General features: G+C 43.4%; 1 protein-coding gene across 1 annotated transcript in view; it reads right to left on the bottom strand.

Annotated features, from left to right (window-relative positions):
* RBBP4 (RB binding protein 4, chromatin remodeling factor) overlaps window positions 1–17,114 on the bottom strand; it is a 677,648-nt gene that overhangs the window by 304,028 nt on the left and 356,506 nt on the right. Inside the window, 2 exon segments of the mRNA XM_044059943.1 lie at window positions 12,305–12,332; window positions 16,048–16,063. Of these exon segments, the coding sequence (XP_043915878.1) occupies window positions 12,305–12,332; window positions 16,048–16,063 (44 nt within the window).

The raw sequence follows: 17,114 nt of genomic DNA, 5'->3' as shown, positions 1-17,114 counted from the left end.
GAGAAACGCTTCCACTTACTAAGATAAATCTTCCGAGTGGAGGATTTATGGGAAGTTATTAAAATATCTCGAACTGAGTGAGATATTAGCGGAAGCCTGGCTAGGGTTGGAATTGGAGGAACCAAGCAGTGAGGTTCAGGGAGGGAAGGGAGCGATGTAACTGACCCGACTGATGGGTCAAAAGATCTGGAACTAGGTCCAGATGCCAGGGTTGCTCCAACAGAAAATGATGTAGAAAAGGGAACCAAACCTGTCGAGGCCAGTAAGGGGCAATGAGGATCAAGGAAGCTTTCTGAGCGATGGCTTTCTGTATCACTTGAGAAATTAGTGGGAAGGGAGGAAATGCGTACAGAAGTCCCCGGGGCCAAATCTGGACCAGAGCGTCTCTGCTGGGATGGCCTGGTAGAGGAAAGAGGGTGAAATAATCTCTGCACTTGCTGTTTTGGGGAGTAGCAAAAAGGTCGCAGCAAGGCTGGCCCCACTTCAGAAAAATTTTTTCCAATACTGAATTTTTCAGAGACCACTCGTGAGGCATGAGAATAGCTCTGCTCAATTTGTCCGCAATAACATTGGACTTCCCGGGGATGTGCGTTGCAATCAGAAACCGCTGAGAAGAAATCGCCCATTGCCACAGTCTGAGTGCCTCTCGACATAGGGGGTAGGATCTGGTTCCGCCTTGTTTGTTGATATACCACACTACAGACATGTTGTCCGTCTGTATTGCTATCGTTGCCACCGGAAGAGAGTCTTGAAGGGCTTGCAACGCTAAAAGCACTGCTCTCATCTCTAGAACATTTATATGCAAGTGGCGTTCGTGAGGTTGCCATATGCCCTGGACTGTCCTTCCTGATAATGGCCCCGCAGCCGATCAGGGAGGCGTCCGTCAGAGTAGCAACCGGAGGAGAGGGACAAAGGGTCTTCCTAAGAAGAGCTGTTGGGAAGAAATCCACCAAAGAAGATGATTCCTGCATGCTTGCGTTATCACAATGGTGTGGGACATCGGAAGTTGTTGGTATGACCATTGTGTGAAGAGCATCCATTGTAAGATTCTCATGTGAAATCTGGCTAATAGAAGTAGAGGGATAGCAGCTGCCATTATCCCCAGTACTTTCAGGACCAATCTGACTTTGATTTTGTTGCTGTGGAAAAGAAGAGAGACCAGTTTGTGTATGTCTGCTATCCTTTGATCTGTGAGTCTCGCTGACATGCTGATTGTGTCTAGATTTGCGCCTATGAAGGTAATAGCACGACAAGGCAACAAAACAGACTTTTCGCAATTTATTGATATACCTAGCTTTCGAAAGATGCGAAAAGTGTAGTCTCTGGCAAGTAGCAGAAGATGCTTGGTGGGAGCTGTAAGGAGCCAGTCGTCTAGGTATGGAAACACCTGGAATCCTTGGCGTCTCAGATGAGAGGCAACCACTGCCATGCATTTGGTAAACACCTGGGGGGCTGTGGTGAGTCCAAAGGGCAGGGCCCTGAATTGAAAGTGACTGGTTCCCAGCCTGAAGCGGAGGAATCTCCTGGAGCGTCTGTTCATTTTTATGTGATAGTACGCATCCTGGAGGTCTATAGAGCACATCCAGTCTTCCTTCCCCAGTAGGGGTAGGATGGATTGCAGCGTGACCATCCGAAACCTTGTTTTCTTGACAGACTTGTTCAAGATACTGAGATCCAAGATGGGCCTCCAGTCCCCTGTTTTCTTTGGAACCAAAAAGAATTTGCAGTAGATTCCGGATCCTTGCTGGTCTGCTGGAACTGGTTGAATGGCTCTTTTTGCAAGCAACTTTGATATTTCTAACGCTGCTTGTTCCCTTTGAGCGGGTGGAACATCTGGAAGGGACTTTTTTGATTGGGTTGGAGTGCGAAAGAATGGAATGGAATAGCCTTCGGAAATGATGGACTGTACCCACTTGTCTTGAGTTAGAGAATGCCAGGCTTCTGGGTACAGTGATAGTCTTCCCCCGACTGCCTCCGAAGGTGGACAGCCAGGCAACGCCTCAGGGATGCTGAAAGGGCTTATTGGAAAAGATTTCTCGATTGCCCTGGTTCTGTGGACCCCCTCTGCCTCTAGGGCGGCGTCTACCATTATTGTTCCCCCCTCTGCCTCTAGAGGGGAACCGACTCTGTGCGTCAGGCAAAGCCCCTTGAGATTGCTTGCGGAACCACATCTTCCCACTTTCCTGGCCCTTGGGGTAAGGCCTAGAAGGAGTAGAAAAACGGACTCCGATGGCAGAAAGAGTTTTGCCATCAGTCTCGCACCTTGTCAAGGTTTCTTTCACTCGAGGACCAAAAAGGGACGATCCATCAAACGGGGAAGTAGTGAAAGACGTCTTAAAGGGGTCCGCAAAATTGCATAGCCGCATCCAGGCATGCCGGTAAGGCCACACCTGTACCTGCGGCTCTGCTCGCTCCATCAGCCGCATATGAAAGGAGGCGCATGGAGGAGTTAGCTATAGAATTTAGGGTAGCCAGCTGAGCGTTCATCTTGTCCTGAAAACCCGCAGCTGTAGGATCCTTTAACATCTCACTAGCTTCCTTGATCAAGTCTCTTTGAAGACGAGTGAAATAACAGAGGTAGTTCAGCCAACGCATTGAAAAGGTCGCTGACGAAAACATCCGCTTCCCGTACCTGTCCATAGACCTAGATTCCTTGTTAGGGGGATGGACAGGCACTGAAGGATCAGCTAGTTCCTTCTTAGTGGCAGCAGCTACCACCATAGCATTCACAGAAACTCCCTTAGTCAGAAATTGCTTGTCTGCTGGTGCTGTAATAAACTTTGAAGGTCTCCTGGGGGTGGGGTCCACAGAGTCAGGAGCCGTCCAAGCCTTTTTTGCTACCACCTGCATAAGGGGGTCAAAGGGGGGGGGGGCACTCAGGAGGTGGAAGGGCGAGAGCCGAATGCCTCAAGATACACAGATTCATCCTCCGAAGGGTTAAGGGCTGGCCAATTTCCCCTCTGTTTCAAGATCTCCAGGATGTCTGCAAAGGAGACATCTTCAGAAGGGGAACGGGGGGAACCCTCAGAATCCTCTAAATCCGTGTCAGAGGTGACAGGCTCAGGTGAGTCTATGTGCTTCCTCTTGCACTTTCTCTTCCTCGGGGGCTCCCCTGCCAATTCAGGAGAGGCCTCGGAAGAGGATGAGATCCCCACAGGGGATTCTTGAGGAGCTGGCTCTCTGCGGTCTGGGATGAGGGAGTGAGTAGACATTACCTGAGGCACCGAAGAGGGAGGGGCGGACAGAGCCGACTGTGGAGTTGAACCAGGTTCCAACACGCTCCGCATGACCTCGAAAACACCCCTGTCAGGCAGAGCCAGAGGTCCCTGCTCCGAAAAGCTGAAAACCTCCCTCGGCACCGACAGTGATGGTTCCGAGGCCAATGTCGGAGCCGAACTCACCAGCGCCGAGAGGGAGAGCGGGGTCGGACAAGGGTCCGATGCCACTCACCCCCTCGGAGCCGACGAGGGAAGTCCGGCGCCGAGAATCTTCCAAGGAAGAAATCGGAGCAGACGACGGCGCCGAAGACAACTGTATCGGCTCCGACGCTACCACAGTCTCGGGTCCGAATGCCGCCCGAGCTCAAGGGAGTCGGAGGAGGAACATTTTGAGAAATAGGATTAAGCATCGACTGATGAGTCGGGCTCTGGAGCATTTGGGCCAGTGCCTCGGATTTAAGAAGTCGACTCACTACCCTCTGAAGGTCATGGTCAGAAAGTCTCGATGACCTAAAGGAGTGAGATCTATGGCTCCGTTCAGACAGCAAGGGAGATGCTGGAGCCGAATGAACGGAGCCAAGGGACGGTGACCTGGACCTCTTCCTAGATGTCGGTTCCGATAGTCTTATAGGAGCCGACTCAGAGATTTCTAATACCTCGGCTCCAGCCGGAGCCGAGGGAACCACAGAAATAAGAGTTCGAGTCTCATCGGCTCCAGCTGGAGCCGATGTTGTAGCAGACTTCGACGTCTTAGGTGTCGACTCAGTTGCTGGAGTCGAAGACCTAGAAGCCTTAGACGGTTTGCCCGAAGAAACAGTCGGAGGTCCCTCAGGTTTTAGCAAGCCCCGTAAAATGAGCTTATTTTTTCTTTCCTGCAGGACTCCAGGGCTGAAGCCATGGCATACAGCACAAGAGTCCTGCAGGTGTAAAGGTCCCAGGCAGTACACACAAGAAGTGTGACCGTCTGTCAGAGACATCTTCTGACAGCACGAGTCACACTTCTTGAAGCCTGAGACCTTCGAATCCTTAGACATTTTAAGGAACAAGTGCAATCACACACAAGCACAAACACACCGATTACACTTTTCACTAAAATAAAACTAACTTAAAACTAAATAAGTTTAGATAGTCTTAAAATTTTTAAAAGTCCCTACAAAAACACATACACTCCAAGGAGGGATGGAAGGGCCCGAAGGCCTAAGGGAAGAACATACAAGTTCTTGTGGTAAAGAGGGTGAATAACAAGGAGGAAGGGATAAATATCCTTTAAAAGTAAGGGGATACTGAACAAAAACTAATTTAAAAGGGATTTAGTAAAGTTTTTAAACTGTTTTCTACACTAACCTGAAGGCGGTTGAAGCAACACACCTCGATAGCTGTAGCGGCAAACGAGATCTGGGGTATTACCGCCTAGCATTGTGGGATATAAGGGGAGCCTTGAGCCGGTGGAACCAACTCTCGAGCTTTTAGAGTGGCCGAATCGGAGCCGAGGTCGGCTCCGAACCCATCCAGCAAGAATGAAGGCGAGATGGACAACTTAACATTCATTGTTTCCAGACTGTGACAATGTTGACTGCATAAATTTTTAGATACCACTGTAGTTTCCTCATATGCAGTCTTGCGTATGGAATTAGTAGAATGCAGAATGCCATGAACCCCAAAGCCTGCAGAATTTGTCTTGCAGATAACTGGGTTTTTGTTACCATCTGTTTGAAGTAAATAGTCAGTTGCCTTTGTCTGGCGTAAGGTAAGCCATCTTGGCAGTTGTATTCAAGCTTGCACCCAGGAATGTAATCTTTTGAGAGGGTACCATTTGTGACTTCTTTTCGTTTATTGTGTACCCTAGGCATGTTAGGAGCCTTTTTACAAATGCCAGATGTTGAAGAAGAATGTCCTTGTTTTCTGCTTGAATGAGACGGTCATCCAAGTAGGGATATATTTGAATTCCTCTCTGTCTGCAAAGAGCAATTAATGGTGCCAGGCATTTTGTGAAGACCCTGGGCGCAGTAGATAAGCCAAAGGGCAGTGCAGAGAATTGGTAGTGCATTAAGCCAGCTATGAATCTGAGATATCTTCTGCAAGATTGTCTGATTGGGACATGCATTGGCATGCCTCTTTTAGGTCCAAAGTTACAAGCCAAGCCTTCTTGCCCAGCATGGGCAGAAGTTGCTGCAGAGTCAACATTTTGAATTTTGGGACATCCAGAAAAGTGTTTAGAATAGACAGGTCCAGTATTGGTCTCCAGGCTTTGTCCTTTCTGGGCACCAAGAAAAGTTGAGTAAAATCCTTGTCCCTGCTCCTGTAGTGGTACTCGCTGAATGGCCCCCATGTCCATAAGGGATGAAACTTGTTTTTGTGCCTCTGCCCACTGATTGTGCGGCAGGTCTGGCATGTCTCTTGCCTTTGGCAGGGTGTGAAAGTGGAACCTGTAGCCCTGAGACAATATATTCAAGACCCATTTGTCCTGGGTGATCATGTGGCAGTTTTGTGAAAAAAAGTGCTAGTTTTCCCCTTAAGGGGGCTTCCAAAAGGTAAGTGCTTGGTACTGGTAGAGGAAAGTCATTGGGACTGTTTCCTATAAGGTTGAGATTTGTCTTCTCCGCTTTTGGAGGTAGGAGCACCCCATTGTTTAGGCCTATATGAGCTTTGGGGCTGGGATCTGCCTCTGTGGCCTGACACTGGAAAGGACCAATTTTTTGAAGGCCAATTCCTACTAAATCTGGGTGGCTGTACCTGTAAGAAATCCTTAACTGTCTGCATAGATTTTGCTTTATCCTCCATTTTCTTCAACACCTCCTCCTCTGCCTTATCACCAAACAAAGTATTATGCTGCAATGGAGCATCTAATAATTTTGCTTTAACATGATCAGGCAGATTCTGTTCCTTTAACCAAGCATGCCTCCTAATCACAAAACCTGTTACAGCGGCCCTGCAAGTGGCCTCCAAAGAATCAAAACCACATTGCAAAGTATGTTTTCCCACTTGTTCAGCTGCATGCAATAAATCCTGCATTTCCTTTTTTTCTGGACATTCAGAGTTAGACAACATTTTCTGTTTTAATAGTGACATTAAGTATTGCTGATATTTAAGCATATGAAATTGACAAGTAGCAGAAGTGTAAACTTTTTTCCCCATCTGTCCAGTGCTCTTGAATCTCTATCAGAAGGGACAGGGTTTTTAGCAATGGAAGTTTTGACACCCTTAGGACCCTGAGATAAGGTTTCTTGGTCAGCAGCAGGGTTTTTATATAGAAATTTATGGGAATCTGGGACCCTGTAGTATCTGTCAGGCTTTACCGGTGCAGTGGGAATGGTCTCTGGGGGCAGGCCGGACTCTGAAAAAACAATCTACAATGTCCAGCACAGGGGGAATAGCAAGGGGCCTGTGCTGAGGAAGAAAAAGAAAATCTGAGCCTTTTCTAAGATTGAGTAATCCTGGCTCTCCCAATGAAGTGCTCCCTCATGGTATGCAGGGTTTCCCCAAAGGAGAAATCTTCAGGAGGAGAGGCTGAAGGAATAGATTCTTCAGCATCAGAATCCTCATAGAGAGGAAGAGAGTATTCCTGATCAGAGGAGGAATCACAGGAAATGGGAACCTGATCTGATGATTCATATTCTGTCTCTTGCCTAGGCCTCTTATCAGGAGGGGGATGGGTACCCCTGAACAAAGTAATAAGGTCTTCGGCCATTTTGAGCATTTGTTTTTTAGGCATGGAAGCCTGTCCTGGAGAATGCTGTACTTGTTTCTTTGTCTTTAGAACTGCTTTAGTCTTTGGCTTAGAAGCTGAAGATGACTTTACATATAACTGAGTTGGTCTGAAAACACCCTCAGAAGCCGATACCTGCACAGCAGCTCCGGACTCATCTGAGGGTATATTTTCCGAGGATCCAATACCTTGAGTTTCAGGAGGCCCAGTCGGCTCCACATGGGAGTCGGAAGCAGCCTGTGGCTCTGAGGTAGTGGGCGTCAGGGAATGTGAAAAGCGCCTCACTGAGAACCGGCGAACCAACGACTAGCTTAGCGGAAGCCTCATTGTCGGTTTTGGACCTCGGATGCCTGTCCTTGTCTTTATCCTTGCGTTTTTTTTAGAAACTCCGGTCGTCGGTTGTTCCGACGGCATTGTATAGTTAAATCTTCGGCCGAAGTAATGAAAGGCAAAATTGTACTGACGCTTTACAGTGTTGTTAGTTAAATCTATCACAAAACCAACAAGCAATGCCGTGGTCAGGACCTAGGCAAGGAATACAGTAAGAGTGAAAATCCTTATGAGGTATTTGCTTCCCACAAGAAATACAATTGTTAACTTTTTCTGACATCGGTCTGGAGCAAGAAAAAAGTTTCCCCAATGGGCTACTTAGCTTTAATGAAGACTTCGGATCTGAAATTCGATTTCCAAAATCTCAGGAGTCGGCTGACCGGCACTTGCGAACTGTTTTGCTTCAGGCACTTCAGGAAGAAATTTTAATAGAATTAGGACCAGCTATAAGGCCCTGCAACACTGCAGTGGCAAAACCAGCTCTGGATTTAGGGAAAATTGGCAAATGATAATGCTTGGTGAAAGTATGTACAGAACTCCAGGTAGCAGCCTCTAGGATGTCCCTGGTAGGGATGCCCCTGAGAAAGGCTGTGGAGGTAGATGCAGCCCTGATTGTATGGGGTCTGATGCCCTGTGGGATAGGTTTTCCATGGTGCTTACAGCAGAAAAGAATGCAGTGGCCTATCCATTTTGAAATGGCTTGCTTTGAAATAGCTTTCCCCTCTGTCCCTGCAGCAAATGCCACCAGCAGTTGTTCAGATGTCCTTTGAGGTTGAGTCCTGTCAAAGTAGACTCTAACTGGTCTGTGCACATCTAAGGAGTGCAGAATCCGTTCCCCTTTGTTTTGTGGGTTAGGAAAGAAGGTAGGCAAATGAATGGACTGATTAAGAGCCACACTTGATAACACCTTGGGCATGAAGGCGAGATTGGTTGAGGGACGCCCTATCCACATGAAAGAAGATGAAAGACTCCACTGCCTTAAGGGCCTGTAATTCAGATACCCTTCTTGCAGAAGTGATTGCTAAAAGGAAAGTTGTTTTCCAGGAAAGGAATTTTAAATCTGCAGTAGCAGCAGGCTCAAAAGGAGGGAGAGTGAGTTTCTCCAAGACAAAGTTAAGGTCCCAGGCTGGAGTTGGAGTTCTCCTGGGTGGCCTTATATTTTTGGCCCCACTGAGGAATTGCTTGAGCAGTGGGTGAGAGAAGAGGGGAGGCTCTGTGCTATAATGGGCTGAAATGGCTGAGGCATGAATTTTGATAGAGGAAAAGGGCAAGCCTTTATGAAGCATCTCAGTCAAGTATTGTAGAATTTGAGGTAAATTGGGCACTGCTGCACTCATCCCTTGAGACCGGCTCAAGGCACAAAATCTTTTCCATTTTGTAGCATAAGATTTTCTAGTACTAGGCCTCCTTGCCTCTAAAATTATATCCATCACTGATTTACTGAGGGATGGTAAAGGAGAGATAAGTAATTAGCCAGGCTGCTAGCTCATTAACCCCGACTACCGTCTCATAGCGCGCCCCTGTGCCTACATCCGAGCGTGCTATGAGACCATAGGAATTGCAAGCTGTTACCCAAGAGTGCCTTCCACAGACGCATAATCTAATTTTGTAGATCAGCTTAATGTAAAACATGCTGAAATCGTAACTGAACTTGCTACTTACCTAATATAGTTATGATTCAGCATGTTTTCCTATGCTGCTCACATTAAACTTTTAGGAGAAAATCTCCTTTCAAAAGGGTTTGCTCAAGCAAGTGGTGGCAGCCAATCGGATTCCTGCAACCCAAGCCACCACTTGCATAACACCTCAACCCCCATTAAAGTTTCCTTTTGAAGTGTCCTTCTATATGTAATTTCAAGTACTATTTTTAATATCTTGAACGTTTCCCCCTAGTTATCGGTTTAATGTAATCTTACTGTACAGCTGGCTTTTTCACATTACATTATGAACAAGTGTGCAGTACTCTTGGAATTCTTGACAATCTCCAGATTAGTATGAGGTTAAGACCCATTTGACATTTTTTTTTTCAGAGGCACAGGCTAACCTACCAGGTGTCGTCTCCTATAGGTTTTACCTACTACACTTACCTACACCATTTGTACACTTAATACTCCATATCATTCCCCAAACAGCAGTAGAAGGATTAACACAATTTAATTCCTCACTTCAAAAAAAAAAAAAAAAAGTCCAAACTAAATACTCTCTAGTTCATACCCCCAATCGCTTAGCGCAGTAATTCTCAAGAACCAAAAAATAAATGCGAAAGCAAAGCTACTAGAATAATGTTGCACTGCTACGCATTTCATGAAAAATAAGATCTCAAAATCTATCATTCAGTATTTGACAATAACGGTATGAGGAGAAAATATGGACTCCGAGATTGTACGATCAACCCATGTGCCCCAAGCAATGGCTGAAAGGAATTTTGGGTCAGTCATTCTACTCAGCTACTTATAAAAACAAGAGCAGGAATGCGTGTAAAGACAACGCACCAGGAATATCCAAACCAGCAAGTGTTACAGATGTTCTATTGGAACGAAACTTCATGTCTGGCGAGGGATGACGTTTCAAGCTACAATGGGAAAAATGGTAACAATCTGATCTGTTTACTCCAAACCAAAGTAAAGAAACACCACCGGAATAATCAAACTACATCTAGTCTAACAGTCATCCTTATGGAAAGTTTTTTTACAAAAAAAAAAAAATGCACAAATATTCCTACAATTTAAATATGACCCTTCAAGTTAACAGCACTTCACGTAAACTTTCTTCACAACGTTGGTCTGGCTCCTTTTTCATAATCTAATTTGGAACCCCCCCCCCCCAAACCTATATACACAACCCAGAAAATGGTAGAAATGTCACTGAGAACAAATCAGAACGATCGGATTTAACTTTGCACGTCGTGCTTCTACCAAAGTACAACATCCAGCATTTGCCAGGGTTAAAACTGCTACTTAATCACAGTCACCAACTCCCAAGACAAATAAGGGAAAAAAAGACACCAGTCCCAAATTTGCTCACCTGCGGAAGCATGCACTGCTAGGATCTAGTCAGTTTCATTAAATTTAAATGTGCATACTAAAGCTGGTCATCTCATACTGCACGGTATCTGCCTCACAGTGTACCCGGGATTTTCAGACCCTAAAAGGTGGGTTTATATTTTGTGTACAATTTGGTGACTGAGTGGAGACAAATATTGAGTAGTTGCTGGTCTTGTTTGGGATTGTGTAATTGCTTGTCTTGTTTCAACATTGTTCCTGTTAATACTTGACAGAAGGTTAAGTTTTCTAAGTTAGTGTATGGGTAAGAATTGTTTTCTGACTGATGATGGATGTACGTTTTTGCCCCATTACTTGAGCTAAAAACATTTTTATTGTCTGTGTTCCTTTTCGCAAGGGTGTCTCAGTTTCCCATACAAAGGATTTGGAAGGTCCCGACTGCAACAATGATGTTTTCTCATGACTGAAACCAGATTTAGAGCTTGGGTAACCTGAAGCTGTGGTAAGATGACTAAATCTTTAATAATTGTTGTGTAGTTCACTATTTGAGTAATGCGATGTTAGGTGTTGCTGGTAGATAACTAAAACAAAAAGTACCAGTGGAGTTAACAGACACGGCTCCTCTTCTTTTCACAGTTTTAATGACGAAAACACCATAGAACTATACAAATAGCACGAAAATCCACAGAACAGCTCCAGTAACAAAAAAACATAAACGCTATGTCTCCACACCTGCGTTTTCGTTTAAACTCACTTCCTCAGATGCAAATGAATAATACATACTCTTCCCCCTTCAACTTAAATACATTTGCTGATTGAATAATTAGAGCTCATAAATACAATATAAAATCATCATTACCTCCTTATTAAAATTATCCCTTTTAGCTACTGCCTTTGTCAACGTGCTTTTTTGTTGTTAAAAAACAAGCTTTATTTTAAATCCTTGCTGAAACTTCATTTCCTACTACAATTCATGCCTATAGTTAATTCATAAGTTAAAAACTTTTATTTAGAACTCAATAATTAAAACATATAAAATGCATACATGAATACATCTATTTCATCACTCCCTCTAGTGTACAAATAACCAAATTGCATTCAATGCTGTTTTAAAGTGCTTGGAATAATAATTTTTGGGCCTTTTTCAAGTTAATAAAAAATCTCATGTTCGAAAACCTAATAATAATGCATGCACAAAGAAGAATTTGATACATAATATGCCCAATTGTACTTCAGAAATGATATATGCTCTTTTATTATATTTTTAGACAATAGGCTTACATTCCCATGTCAAAGCTTCGCTGCCCTAATTTTTAATACTGGGGCTAGTGACACATAATAATTAAGCCCTGGTGGGTTGTAGGCCTCCAATTGGAGTTGCCAAAGCAGCTCCTTATATTCGATGGTGTCTTCCCAGGGCCCCCCCGGACATCTTTGTTCACAACTTCCAGCACAAAAAAGGTGTAATCAGCCTCTTCACATTTAATTTTGTGTTTGTATAGGGCATTGCTCATACATTTTGTTTTAATTTCATAAATGTGCTCGTAAATTCTATTTCTTAGTCTTCTTTCAGACTTCCCAACATAAAATGCGTCACATTTCTTGCATATACTCAAATAAATTATACCTATGGTCTGACAATCGGCATATTGTTTACTCTGAACTAGAATATCTCTACTCTTTATATACACAGTATCCTTGTTGCAAATAAATGAACACTGGGAGCACCTCCCACATTTAAAAGTACCCTTTCTCTCCCTAATAGTTCTATTATCCTTCATTTTTCTTTCAAAGAAATTTTTCAAATTTTTTCCTTTTCTATACGTGCATTTAAGGGGCTGTGTAAACAGAATTCCCAAATCAGAAAATTCACTAAACTTTGCCCATTCCTCTTCCATCGTTCTTCTAATAACTCTTGCCTGCCCACTATAATCCAATATAAAGTTATTTTTCGCCTCAAAATTGTCTTTCTTAGTTTCATCCACCTCCTTAGTTACTTCATCCTTCCCCAAAATGGGCTGATATTTATCCAATCTTCCTTTTCTGACTTCATTTTCTATTTCCCCAAATAGGCTGCTCGGATAACATCTATCCATAAACATTTCATGCAATTTATTACATTCCTCCTCGAAGTCAATGTCTCTTGAGGACATTCGACTGCCTCGAACAAACTGTCCTTTAATTATTCCCTTTTTGTGATGATGAGGATGTGCACTCTCATACGCTAAGAAGGAGTTAGAATAATTATCCTTTCTAAATACCTTTGAATAAAATTCACCTTCTCCTTTCCCCACAAAAATATCCAGATATTTTAAACAATCTACACTCTTTGAATAAGTAAATGAAAGGAAAGTGGTGGTTTGGGAAATATACTGAAAAAAAGCCTCAAACTCTGAGTCCGAACCTACCCATAATATACAAATGTCGTCCAAGAACCGTTTGTACATTTTCCAGCAGCTTTTGAACTGGGAATTCAAAACAAACTTCTGTTCCCAGGCTGCCAGAATGATGTTAGCATATATGGGTGCACAACATGCACCCATAGCAATTCCTTTTGTCTGCTTAAAAAATTCCCCTTGAAAATGTAAGTAGCTACTTTTCAGTACAATTTCCATTAGTGTCAATATTAGGCAAAATTCATTGTGTGTAAATTTCCCATAATTAATGCCTCCTCAAACCATTCTAACCCTTCTATATATGGAATGGATGACAAAAGGTCCACTATATCCAAGGTTATGAAAGTTGAATCTTCATCAAAAAATTCCTTCTTAATATTCCGAAGCAAGTCCCATGAGTCCTTAACAACACCTGTCCCTTCCTTTACTACTCCCTTTAACTTACAATCTAACCATCTGGCTATAGGAGCTGTGACAGATCCTTCTGAAGAGACTATAGGTCTCATGGGTGGATTCATCTCATTTTTATGGACCTTGGGTACTCCAAATATGTTAGGGACCTTAGGTTTTTCCACATTTAGAAATCTAAAAGTACTCAAATCTATTGCCCCTTCTAGTAATAGATCGTACAATTTTACATATACTTTCCTATTCGCAATATTAATTTCATTTATAGAGGATCTCACATATCGCTCTTCATTGCCTAATAATTCTAACATTTTGGCCTCATAAGACATTTATTATGGTCCCCCCTCCTTTATCAGGCTTGAGTATTCTTAGTGTGGGGTCTCTAGAAAGCTGTACTAATAACTCATTCTCTTCCTTTGTTAAATTATATCCTACCCTACTGTCCATAAACACTTTCCTTAATTTCTGAAGTACAATTGGGCATATTATGTATCAAATTCTTCTTTGTGCATGCATTATTATTAGGTTTTCGAACATGAGATTTTTTATTAACTTGAAAAAGGCCCAAAAAGTATTATTCCAAGCAACAGCATTGAATGCAATTTGGTTATTTGTACACTAGAGGGAGTGATGAAATAGATGTATTCATGTATGCATTTTATATGTTTTAATTATTGAGTTCTAAATAAAAGTTTTTAACTTATGAATTAACTATAGGCATGAATTGTAGTAGGAAATGAAGTTTCAGCAAGGATTTAAAATAAAGCTTGTTTTTTAACAACAAAAAAGCACGTTGACAAAGGCAGTAGCTAAAAGGGATAATTTTAATAAGGAGGTAATGATGATTTTATATTGTATTTATGAGCTCTAATTATTCAATCAGCAAATGTATTTAAGTTGAAGGGGAAGAGTATGTATTATTCATTTGCATCTGAGGAAGTGAGTTTAAACGAAAACGCAGGTGTGGAGACATAGCGTTTATGTATTTTTGTTACTGGAGCTGTTCTGTGGATTTTCGTGCTATTTGTATAGTTCTGTGGTGTTTTCGTCATTAAAACTGTGAAAAGAAGAGGAGCCGTGTCTGTTTACTCCACTGGTACTTTTTGTTTTAGTTGTGACTTTTTGAGTGCTAGCCTCCATTGTCATCTAGTTGCTGGTAGATAACTTGAGCAGTACTGTTGTTGCTGCTGCTATTATTTCGTATGTTTTACTATCCAGAGTTGTAACAGTACTGGAGAAATCATTCAATAGGCACTGTTAAAATTATTCACCAGGCACACACACTTCCCAGAACTTCAAAAACAATCAGTATGAGAAAAGTACAGCTGTGTACCTACCATAAATGTAGATGTTCGAGTGTATTCACTGTTGCAGTCATTACACTTGGGTTATCCTGCTGGCACGCTACCCACAGTCTGCTGAAGTAGTGGCTGCTCTGGTTGAGTGTGGCCTGATGCCCTTAGGCACTGATTTGCCATGTTGAGAATACCAGAAACGAATGTAGTGGGCTATCCATTTGGAAATAGTCTGCTTTGAGAAAGCTTTTCCTTGAGATCCTGCAGCATATGCCACTAAGAGTTGCTCTGACTTTCTGAAAGCTTTAGTTTTGTCCAGGTAGAAGAGTAGCTGTCTGTGTATATCCAAAGAAGTCTCTCCCCCTTATTCTGTGGGTTTGGATAAAAGGTAGGCAAATTAATTATTTGATTAAGAGCCACAATGGACACTACCTTAGGCATAAATGATGGGTTTTTGTCCTCAGAGAAACCCTGACCGGATGGAAAATTATGAAAGGTTCAACCGCCATCAGTGCCTGTAACTCTGAGACTCTTCTTGCTGAAGTTATTGCCAAGAGCAGAGCTGTTTTCCATGATAAGAATTTTATTTCAGCTGTATTGGCTGGCTCAAAAGGAGGCAGCGTGAGTTTTTCCAAAACAAAATTGAGGTCCCATGCAGGTAATGGTGCTTTTCTTGGGGGTCTTATGTTTTTGGCCCCTCTGAGGTACTGCCTTAGAAGTGGATGTGAGAAAATAGGTGGGCCCGTATTGTAATGAGCTGAAATGGCAGAGGCATGGATCTTAATCGATGAAAAGGATAGGCCTTTGTCCAGCATCTCAGGTAGGTATTGTAAAATCTGATGAATATTTGGTACAAACATATCAATTCCTTGTGCCTGGTTCCAAGCACAGAATCTCTTCCACTTTTCTGCATATAATTTTCTGGTGCTGGGCCTCCAGAATAACATCCACAACTGCTTTGGAGAGAGGTGTGTCCTGAATGGTTACATTATCTGCCATGCAGCCAGATTTAGGGTTCTGAGTTGGCTGTGCAGTATCTGATTGCTTTGTTGGGTCAGTAAATGAGGAATTTGAGGCAATGTCCAGGCTGGGCCTTGAGACAAGCTCTTTAGGATTGGGTAGCAGTGCTGGCGTGGCCAGTCTGGGGCAATCAGGATCATTCTTGGCTTCTCTTGTCTGACCTTTAGGAGTACCGTGGGTAGGACAGGTAATGGAGGAAAGGCATATACTGCAAGGTTTTTCCAGCTGAATGATAGAGCATCCACTTTCCATGGCAGCTTGTGATAAGTCCTTGTCCAAAATCTCTGTAGTTGGCAGTTGTGAGGGGAGGCAAATAGATCTATGTCTGGGTATCCCCATTTCCTTGTTATTATACTTAAGATTTGTGGATCTAGTTTCCACTCGTGAGGATCCATGAGGTTTCTGCTTAGTTCGTCTACCAGAGTATTTGTCTTTCCTGGCAGGAATTGTGCTTGCAGGTGTACTGGATAAGTCAATGCTGTGTTCCACAAAATCATGGCTTGTCTGCAGAGAGGGTAGGAATGCGTGCCTCCCTGCTTGTTTATGTACCACATGACAAAGTATTATTCGTCTTTATCAGCAGTTGCCCTGGACGAAGCAGATCCCTGAAAGCTGTCAGGGCATTCTGGACAGCCAGCATTTCTTTTAGATTGATATGAAGATGCATTTGGCTTGTGGGCCATGTGCCCTGAATACATTTTCCTGCCATGTGGGCCCCCCAGGCATAATCTGATGCATCTGTTGTTATTGTCTGCCTGGCAGTGGGTAAAGTGAAAGGCTGTCCCTTGTTGTGGTGACAGGCCTGTGCCCACCATCGAAATTCCTGTTGCAGGCAGGGAATGAGGGTAATTAGTTCTTCCAGGCTGTGGCAATGTTGAGTCCAAACTCTTTTTAGATACAATTATAGCTTCCTCATATGCAGTCTTGCATATGGAATTAACAGAATGCAGGATGCCATGAAGCCCAAAGCCTGCAGAATTTTTCTTGCAGTCTCGAGAGGGTACTAGTTTTGATTTCTTTTCGTTTACTGTGCACCCTAGGCAAATTAGCAATCTTTTTACAAATGCCAGAGGCTTTAGTAGAATGTTCTTGTTCTCTGTCTGAATAAGGCAGTCGTCCAAGTATGGATATATTTGAATTCCTCTTTGTCTGCAAAAAGCAATTACTGGTGCCAGGCATTTTGTGAAAACCCTGGGTGAAGTAGATAAAGGGCAGTGCAGAGAATTGGTAGTGCATGGAGCCAGCTATGAATCTGAGTTATCTTCTGCAAGATTGTCTGATTGGGACATGCAGGTATGCCTCTTTTAGGTCCAAAGTTACAATCCAAGCCTTCTTGCCCAGCATGGGCAGAAGCTGCTGCAGTCTCAACATTTTGAAATTTGGAACGTCCAGAAATGTGTTTAGAATAGACAGGTCCAGTATTGGTCTCCAGGCTTTGCCCTTCCTGGGTACCAAGAAAAGACTCTGAGTTTTACACGAACTTCAGAACAAACTGGCTCCCCACCTAAGCACCATGTTCAGTCAATCTCACGTGAGGCTTTGTTCCCACTGAATGGCGCACAGCAACACTTCTCCCACTCCACAAAGAGGGAGCCACCACTAATCCTGGGAACTATCGCCCTATTAGCCTGACGAGCCTGTTCTGCAAGGCCATGGAATGTATCATCATGGAACTCAAAGACATTGGTAACCTCCAAACTTTGGACCCCACCCAGTTTAGGTTTGTGGAAGGCGGATCA

Source organism: Protopterus annectens, chromosome 1.part2 (assembly GCF_019279795.1).
Source record: "Protopterus annectens isolate FY-2018-M chromosome 1.part2, PAN1.0, whole genome shotgun sequence".
NCBI classification, from domain to species: Eukaryota; Metazoa; Chordata; order Ceratodontiformes; family Protopteridae; genus Protopterus; species Protopterus annectens.
The sequence above is the reverse complement of the archived record's forward strand: the minus strand, read 5'-3'. Positions and strand labels throughout refer to the sequence as shown.